At 28.6% G+C, this 10041-nt stretch overlaps 1 protein-coding gene across 1 annotated transcript in view; it reads left to right on the top strand.

The window, feature by feature from the left end:
* Positions 1 to 1281: 1281 nt before the first annotated feature.
* The window catches only part of LOC144835448 (uncharacterized), a 257525-nt gene continuing 248765 nt past the window's right edge, over positions 1282 to 10041 (top strand). Inside the window, exons 1-11 of the mRNA XM_078690533.1 lie at positions 1282 to 1382; positions 1647 to 1715; positions 1955 to 2020; positions 2327 to 2389; positions 2978 to 3040; positions 3309 to 3386; positions 4089 to 4160; positions 6620 to 6771; positions 7169 to 7258; positions 7510 to 7668; positions 8087 to 8335. Of these exons, the coding sequence (XP_078546659.1) occupies positions 1319 to 1382; positions 1647 to 1715; positions 1955 to 2020; positions 2327 to 2389; positions 2978 to 3040; positions 3309 to 3386; positions 4089 to 4160; positions 6620 to 6771; positions 7169 to 7258; positions 7510 to 7668; positions 8087 to 8335 (1125 nt within the window). The 5' untranslated portion in view covers positions 1282 to 1318. The remainder of the gene's footprint in view (positions 1383 to 1646; positions 1716 to 1954; positions 2021 to 2326; positions 2390 to 2977; positions 3041 to 3308; positions 3387 to 4088; positions 4161 to 6619; positions 6772 to 7168; positions 7259 to 7509; positions 7669 to 8086; positions 8336 to 10041) is intronic.

The raw sequence follows: 10041 nt of genomic DNA, 5'->3' as shown, positions 1-10041 counted from the left end.
AATATCAATTTGCACCAACACTAATGCAGGTTGGATTGTGAAAGTACATTGACTGTGGTTTTAATTGAACTATTAAAACTCATGAATTCTGTTCTTTAAACTATGAATGGAGTTCCTCCAATATTCAAAAAATGAAGGAACGTTATATTTTTTGTGAATGCACATAAACACCAACTGTACATAAGTCCTACCGATTTACTGTATTTGGAAGTGATTTGAATGAAATTTATCAACATGCATATATTTCAGTATGGATTATTATTTCATTCATAGATTTAATCCAGTGTATAAAATAACTGATGCAATGGTTAAAACAACGGTGTACATGCAAGATGCAACTAATAAAGAAATGTTGAAAGAAACAAAGCAGGATATTTGTAAGTATTCACTTTATTCAGATAATGTCATTTTGTCATAGATTTAATCCAGTGTATGAAATAACTGATGCCATGGTTAAAACAATGGTGTGCATGCAAGATGCAACTAATAAATTATTGAAAGAAACGTTGCAAGATATTTGTAAGTACACTTTATTCAGATTTATGAAATAAATACATTTATGAAATGGTTAATATTTGATTTTGAAGTAGTATAATATGTAGTAAATGTAATAATTTAAAATCAAATTAATATATTTTTAGTATTTATCAATAGTGGATATAAATTTTATTTTACTTCACAAAATTGACCTTGTAATTAACTTTTGTAATACAGTACATGTTTGTTTATGAGCAGAAATAGTTTCTGCATGTTTTTTTCTCTGCACAATTCCCTACTAAATTCAATGTTAAACATAAAATGGATTATCGAATGTAGTAGAAGCTATTATTGAATTAGCTATATTTCCTGTTACAAATTTAGGTTTCAAAACATTGATCTCTCTCATTGATAGACAGATTCAAGCCCCACCTTCTCCTAAATGTTTAAAATTACAATTCAAAAGATAGGACATAAAGTTAAGTTCAGAACTTTATTTTGCAATTGTTTAGACCTTCGCCACTTATATCTCAAAAATACTTCCTACCCTGACTTTGTAATTACATCCCAAAATAAATAAACTATGAAACTACGAAAACAACTAGTAAATATTAATCAAATATGTAGTAAAAATGCAGTGTATCAACAAACACTGTTTTATATCATATTTCAAGCAAATCTATTATTTTAATTAATTTTTTTCTTAATTAAACAGGTGAATAAACAGTGTGGTTTTTAAACCACTATGAATGCTAGAAAGAAGAGAATAAGAAAGTTACTTAAAAGTTAATTACATTTTTTTTAAGCTTTAGAAAAATTTGAAGATGCTGTTGCTGATGTCATGGTGGAAAAATTGAAAGAAGAAAACCAAAAAAAAGAATCAAAAAAGCCGAAAACTGAACCTAGTAAATTTGAAATAAAATTATTCCTTCTAAAATCGAATGGAAGATTTAGTAAACAAAATAGTATACCTAAAGTTTTATTTTTAGAAAAAAAAAATTGTTTAGAAAACTAAAATTGATAGTAACACAGAATTGTAAAAATCTTAAATGTGAATTTTAACATTCTGTTAATACTTCAGGCATTGCCCTAATTTATGATTGTTTATCAACTTTTCAAATTGTAAGTTATACCATGTAAAAGACTAAAAATGCTGAATTTTTTTTTAGAGGAAAATAGAAGCCAGAAAGAAGAAGACTCCGCAGGGCTACCAGCAACAAAGGAGGAAACGGAACCTGGTAAAAAATGATATAGAACAAATTCAGTTTTAAATCAAGACAGGTTACCTTTTGTGTCTGTCACATGATTTCTATGCTATTGGGTTTATTATTGTCAGTTTCACTTATTGCCAACAAGACAATAATTCCTACAATTGAATATTTGATATCTTAAAAAGTGTAACAAATATCAATTTAACATTTTTTTTTAGAACATTACCTTTTTTAATAAACAAAATGTTTTTAATCAATTGTTTTAGAGGAAATACGCCAAAGAGAAGAAAATTCTACAGGAGCTTCAGCAATGAAGCTGAAAACAGAATCTGGTATACATCTTCTTGTTTTTTATTTCAATTTGTGAACCAAGAAAGGTTACCTTTTGGAATTAGTCATAGTCACATGATTTCTATACAATATTGGGTTTATTATTATCAGTTTTGATACAATTCAAAATGAACAGAATGTTATAAATTTGTGTAGTTAAATGTTTTAAAACATTGTGTATGTACTGTATAAATAATAAATTGGATACAAGAATGAATGAAACTCAACTTTGTAAATTTTAAAGGACTAAAAATTATAAATATAGACCAAAAAAAACAATTTTGACATTTTTTAACAATTGTTTTTAGGGGAAATTAGAAGCGAGAGTAAAGAAACAGGAGAATCAGCAATGAAACAGGAAACACAACCTGGTAAAACATTTTTTTTCCAATTTTTACACCAAGAAATATTTTTTTTAATCACATTTAATTTTAATTGTTTTGTGATGTGACATTTTATTCTGAAACTTATGGTCAAGTTCTTCTCAAGGTTATTATGGAAACTGTTGGCCACAATGAAATATAATAAACAAATATTTGACCTTGCTCTTCAAAACTAATCTACCTTTAGATGATAGATCATAGATAATTGTGTCAGTTTTTCGAAAGATTTGGATAAAAAGTGTGGCCTGTAGACAGTAAATTATGATAAATAGTACTGTATTTTGTGAATTGCGACCTTGAATTTTGACCCTACACTGTCAATATCATAATCCAACTCTAGCAATATTTTGAGACATACAGTAGATCTTTATGTCCAAATTTGGCAAGATTCTTGGATAAAAACTATGAGAACTAACTAACTCCCTGGAGCAGGTAATTACAGCAAAAGATAGTAAGAAATTTGATACAAGCTTAAAGGAAACTCAATATTCTAAATTTTAAGTTATATAATGTAAAAGGCTAACAATGATATTGAAAAAAAAACCATTTTTAAATTTTTGTTAACAATTGTTTTAGAGGAAAATAGAAGCCATAAGGAAGACACACATGAATCAGCAATGAAGCAAGAAACAATACCTGGTATAACATCTTCTTGTTTTGTTTTTTTCAATTTTTTAACTAAGAAAGATTATCTTTTGCACTTGGTCTGTCACATGATTTCTATGCAGTATTGGGTTTAATATTTTGATTTTTAAGTAATATATTAAATATATTTAACATTGTACTGTATAAATAAACAAGGGATACTGTAAGATTGCATAAAACACTTTAATTAATTACAGCAACAAATTATATAATAGACAAAAACAAAACATATTGACATTAAAAAACCAAATTATTGTTCTAGGGGAAGATGGAAGCCAGAGTGAAGGCAAGGGAGAAAACACAGGAGAATCAGCAACAATGAAGCAGGAAACAGAACCTGGTAAAACTTGTCCAATTTATAAACCAAGAAAGATTACCTTTTGCACTTATCAGTCACATGATTTATACGCAGTATTGAGTTTATTATTCTTAGTTTTGATACAATATTAAAAATGAACAGTATGTTTGTATATTTATTAAATTACATTTTGAAAACATTGTACTGTAACAAATGAAGGATACAATCAAATCATCAACAAGCAGGAAATTGAATGTGGTAAAACAAAAAAAAGGGAAATGTTTTATTTTTAGTCGCTGATCGATGATAAAACTGTCTCAAGTCAAATTCTATACATCTAATGGTTAATTTTGACTATGAAAAAGAACATTAAAGTAGACCCTGGCCCAGATAACATTAATAGTGACCAGAAATTTGCAAATAAGAAAAAATAATTTTACCATTAAGCACCTTGACTTTTTCTCATAAAATGTATTTTCTGGAAATATATGCCATTTAAACACATAAGCATAATAATAATAATAAATAAAAAACAGTAATGAAAATAATTTCATCCAGTATTTGTTAATCCAGTTAATTACATAACAATAATTTATGTCGAATCTACACTTTTGCAACTACATACTTCTTGAAAGTTCAGAGTTTTTAAACGAAAAGTTAAAAAAAGGTGGTTGAAAACAAAGTTTACAAAAAAAAAATGTGTGCAAATAATTTAATCATTTTGTGAAATTTATTTTTTTGTAGTAATTGCAGAAGAAAATGGAAGCCAGAGTGAAGATACAGAAGCATCAGCAAGGAAGCATGAAACGAAAAATGGTAAACTTCTTTTTTATTCCTTTTTTTAACCAAGAAAAGTTACTTTTGTGTTTGGTCACAGTCATTTCTATGCCGTACTGGATTTATTTTTTTTCAGTTTCACTTCAGTAGTCCGCATACTTGTAGATGATAAAAATGTTTGTGTTTTAAACATTTCAATAATTGCTGCATTTGTATATTTTATATATACTAGATGGTTCTCGAATACACAATAATTTCCACGTAAAAAAACTGGCGATTTCAAATATACGTACCGCAGGACTATAATACATTGTCGTTTACATAAACGAATAAATAGACACGATGAATTATGTAGTCAACTAAAATTAGCACCTTGGGATATAGGCCTACTTCTGAAAAATTTTTGATTCAAACAAACCAAATTTGTTTTAAACTTTTTTAAATTTATGTTTTGTATGTAACATGGGGAAAAGGATGGGTAAAACAGGAACAATTTGTAGTCGCATGCAACGCAACTCTACAGCTTACTACTACTACTCAAATTTGAGCACGCTACTGCAGCCATGTATATGGCCTTGTTACATATATTCTTTATCCACTCAGTAACGAAATATTTTTTATTCATGTTTTATAGGCCTATAAATAATATACCACTAAATACAGTAAAACATTTGAGATTTAATACTTTGTTAAAACTGTCAGTGTCATAGTCAAAAGTAATGATACACCACTATGACGTTTATATTTGTTGTAGGCCTAATTTTTAATTAATACAAACAAACGAAAAGCCACTGTCAATAATAACGTTTATTTGTTTATTGTGCGTTCTATATCACTTTTTTGTACATGGGTATATATATCTAACAGTACCCACACTCATAGTAAGAAATTCAGATTGCGACCAAAAATGGTTAATACGTGTTTACAGTATTGCCCAAGTACCGTAAATCTTCTAATTGTAACCCTGGGTTATTATTCTTTGATTGTTTTTTAGGGTGGGTTACTATTAGAAGGGGGGTTACTATTAGAGTAGTGGGTTACTATTACTAATCTTAAATCAGGCACTTGAATATACTGTAGTAACCCACCCCAACCTTTGCGGTCAGCAAATCATAGCAAAATAACAGTACGAATAAACAAATTTGTTTGAACTCTAACTTTATTTTATAAACTCAAAAACACTCAATCCTCCCCCACTCCCGAGATCAACATGCATTATCTCCTTATTTTCAAAATACAGCTGCATCATAAACGACCAGTATTCATAATGTCATTTTGTCAATAGTTTTTGTGACTCCAATATTAACCCCATGGGTTACTATTAGAGTAATGGGTTATTATTATAGATTGACTTATAAGGTGGGTTACTATAGAAAGGGGTTACTATTAGAGTGGGGGTTACTATTAGAAGATTTACGGTATTGCAATACTATATCTAAAGGTTTTAGGTTTGTTCCCAAATGGCCCATAAATGTTAGTGTTAGCTTAAACCAAATAATTATATTGGAATATTCCATTTATCGCAAATCAATACACGATAATCGGCCTGTCTTTAAGATTATGATGCTGTACTCGAGCTGTTCAACCGATTTTCAGTTATTAAAATCAATTATCGTAGAAGGGGATAGGTAAATGCGAAGCATCCTCGTTTTAAACACCCCTATTTTGGGCAAATCGTTGAACCTAGATTCATTTCAATTGTCAATAACTAATTATCTAACTCAATTTAATTAGTAAAAAAAGGGTTATATCAGGTGGTTAAAATCAGTACCCAAAGTACAAACCAACTTTATATCCATCGAATAACATTCTAGAAGTAACGCGCGATTTACTGAATTTTGCCCTTAACGTAAATTTATATATAGATTGATATATTGTCCACCTAAAAATTGTTTTGTTGAATGCTATTACTGTCACATAACAGTTATTCACTTTGACCAAAAATTGGATCACCTAAAAAATTATTTACCTAAAAAAACTGTAAAACAAAGCAAAAAGTATTCAAATTTTAAGTGGGTTTTGGTTAAATTTTTTGCAAGTGAAATAGTTATTTTTGTTTTTTTTTCTATGGTCTCCAGAATACTCTAAGGAAAATAATAACAATATATAAAAATATATTATAGTATAAGAATATAGAATCAGAATTTAGAATTTTATAAAATTGCAGTACATAGTAAAAAGTTACTATGACATTTTCATTGTTATTTACATGAACAGCTTCTTCACTTTCTACTAAAAACCTGATGAACATCATGTATAGTATATTATGGTATATTATAAATAAATAAATACATTTGAGTGTGTAAAATACACACAGTGAAAAAATTACACCAATATTTAAAATTAAATTAAAGAAATCTTATTATTAATGAAAACATTTTTAACATTTGAAAGTAAAAATCTTACTCCTGAAAATTCTATCAACTTTTTTATTTAAAATATTAAAGTCATTATTATAGTACAATTGAAACCAATATTTGATTTTTATCACAAAACAGACCAAGGAAAACCAGAACCACCTGACAGTATCTTGAACAAAGTTGAAAAGAAACTTAGCGAAGAGTCTAAAGGGAATAGCAACGAGTCTAAATTGAATATTATGAATATCTGGGACTTTGGAGGTCAGCCAATTTACCATGTGATACAACGGGTAAATATATTTTGTTAGAATTTAGTTTTCAACTCTTAGTGTGCAATGTCAATCTTAGCCCTATATAATATAGTTTTTTAAAAAAACAACTCCAAGAAAATGTTATCATCTTAAATTTAAGTTAACTTTTTGTCAGTATCAGATATATTATACTACATTATACTGTACAGATAACATATATCGTCATTTAGTACTACAATAGTATTTGTACTAAAGAGTATTTAAGTCTACAGCATTAATCGAAGATGATCAATATTCTCCAATGCCAGTATTTTTTTTAAATAAGAATTTGAAACAAGTGTGTAGAAAACTTTAGTAGAGCTTTCTATATACTGTAAACACAACACTGTAAAACTATGTTTAAGTATTGACAAAGAGTTTTGTTGATTTCTCCTAGATATTTATGGTATCTTATGCTGTTGTATGTGTGGTATTTAACCTGAATGAAGATCTTAATGCCCCAGCTAAAGTTCTGGATCCAACAAGTGTAAGTAGTTTCTAAAAATGTTATTACGGCTTTCAAATTTCATATATGTTATATAATTACTAAATTAAGTTTTTGTTTTCTTCAGGTACCTGAAATAACTGTTTACAAAACTAATATAATGAACATAACACCTTAATTCTATAGATTTGTGATACTATAAATACTACAATATTAGGATAATTTGCTATATTCTTTTAAAAACCTAGATGGATTTAATATTCCATGGTGTTTGTCTTTTTTTTATGATATAGAGAAAAATGTATGAACATAGAATGACAAATCTTGACTTCATTCTGTTTTGGATTCGTTCTGTTTTTGTAAACGTAAGAAAAGGACAAAATAACAAGATAATGCTGATTGGTACACATTATGATAGCCTTGGTAAAACTGAACAAGAAAGACAACAAAGGGTACATATGTCATCGCATTTTCTTTTAAACAGTATAAAATTGTATATTGTCATTAATTCATTGGAAACAATATGTAGTTTCATCTCTAACATGGCAATCATGTATGATTGTTTTATACGTCATGTCATGCACATACTACTGTACTGTGCTGGCTTATGATTAACTAATTAACTTAACTTAATTTTATTTTTCATTTGGATATAATAAAACAAATAAAAGGGTATACAATATCTATGATTTAGCACACATTTTGATTTTTGTTTTCTTATATTGGTATAATTATACAATGTACACTGGGTAAGTAAATGCGTAACATAACTATGAAACACTTTTTGCACTTTACAAAAGGGGTTTTGGTTGGCTAGGCACACCTAAATCTTCCCCAGGTATAATTCCAATTTGATGTTATTTATTTTAGGTAAAGGAAATAGAGAATATACTTTGGAAAGCCCTGGAAGGAAAACCATTTGAGGACATGGTGTTTCAAGGAGAGGTATTTACAATAGAAAACAGTGTCTCATTTGAAAAGAGCGGTGCTTCTAAAATCATCCTCCAAATACAAGAATTAGTCCAGATGATGATTCTTACTTTTCCAATCAAATGGCTGCAAGTAATGCAAGAAATACAACAGCTAAGAAAAGACAAACTGTATCTACCAACGTCTGAGGTTAGAAATATATTTTTCTTTCTTTCAGCTTGATCTCAATTATATATCTTTACAGTTTAGTGTAGGTAAAAATTGTTTGAAAACAATAACCAGTTACATTCGTTTAAAATAAATACATTAAACCCTGTTTTTCTTTCAATTTTAGTTGAGGATAAGACATAGTTGATTGCTTAAAACAACTATCATTGTAACCATCATGGTCACCTGCATTTAAAAGTGTATAGGAAACAAGTTGGTTTATTGTTGGTAGAAATTTTCCCCATGAGGGTATAATGTTAAACTTGCTTTTTTTGTCGGTGTTAATCGACTGTTTATGACGATTGCCATCGGTAACAGAACGGTTTAATTTTAGTTTTTTTTATTCTTATTACCTCCGCCAAGGAGGTTATGTTTTCACCCCTGTATGTTTGTGTGATTGTGTGTCTGTGAACAGCCTGGAGGCCACAGTTTTTATCCGATTCTCACCAAATTTGGCAACAATGATTTATGCCCCAAAAGCTCGGACGAGTTCGAATTTGAGGGGAAAAGGTCATAGGTCAAGGTCACAACTAACATTTTACTGCCTAGAGACCACAGTTTTTATCCGATTCTCACCAAACTTAGCCACAATGATCAATGACACATCATATAATTGTGGTTAAATTTTGAAGGGTCAGGGTCAAAGATCAAGGTCCACAAAAAACTAAAAAAAAAAGAAATAAAAAAATAATAAAAAAAAAAAAAACCTCAATGGGACTTGAACCAGTGATCTCAACTGTGAGAGGCTGGATACATAACCATTACACCACACTGTCATCCACAACTTTGTAGTGTGCAGTTAACATATTTACACTTAGAACTAATAAAAAAAAATGTAAAAAAAATATATTCAGGGGGCATTTTATGTAGGGGAATTTTACAGTAGGCGGAGGTTTGTACTCTCGGAGTACCCTCTAGTTTTATTTATTTTTTTATTTTATTTATTGTACATCCAACAGTGTAAACACCAATTACAGGATGAAATATACATATATATATATATAAGAACTATTTAACAATTAGAATAATATTTAAACATTAATAAAATAATTTAAAATTTAAAATTATTTAAAATTATCTAACCAACTTATGATAGACAACATACCAAAATGCCATTTTAACATTGTTCAAAAATACAAAATGATTTAATATGTTGCAAATTTCAATTCTAACCCTTTCATGACTATGAAAAAAGATGTCCTTGTAGTAACTTTTAGTATTATTTCCAATATGCTGTTTAACAAACACAGTAGCACAAATTACAATGTTGGTTAAACTCTCAACTTTTTGAATTTAATTTTATTTAATTGTTATGTTTATTTGCCTTCTAGATAAATGATTTACTTGTTCGTTGTAAGATCACCAATAACAAAGTGCTTCTGGAGTACTTACATGACATTGGCGAGATTCTGTTCTACTCAGATGACAAGATCCTCAAAGAAAAAATTGTTATAGATTTGATGGGAGTAGTTGACAAGTTTAAAACAATCATCACAGTTATTGATCCCAAGCTTCAGGTTAGTAATATTATGCACTATACTTTTGTGAATAATTTGACCTAAACATTGTGATAATGTTTTTATGTGATGAATTTAGCTTAAAAATGTAATGTCTACCACAAAGAAAACTTTTTGTCCTGGAGCCTAATATATATACTGTCACCATAATGAAAGTTAATGAATTTTAAA

This window comes from Antedon bifida, chromosome 2, assembly GCF_963402885.1.
Source record: "Antedon bifida chromosome 2, ecAntBifi1.1, whole genome shotgun sequence".
Lineage (NCBI taxonomy): Eukaryota > Metazoa > Echinodermata > Crinoidea > Comatulida > Antedonidae > Antedon > Antedon bifida.
The sequence above is the reverse complement of the archived record's forward strand: the minus strand, read 5'-3'. Positions and strand labels throughout refer to the sequence as shown.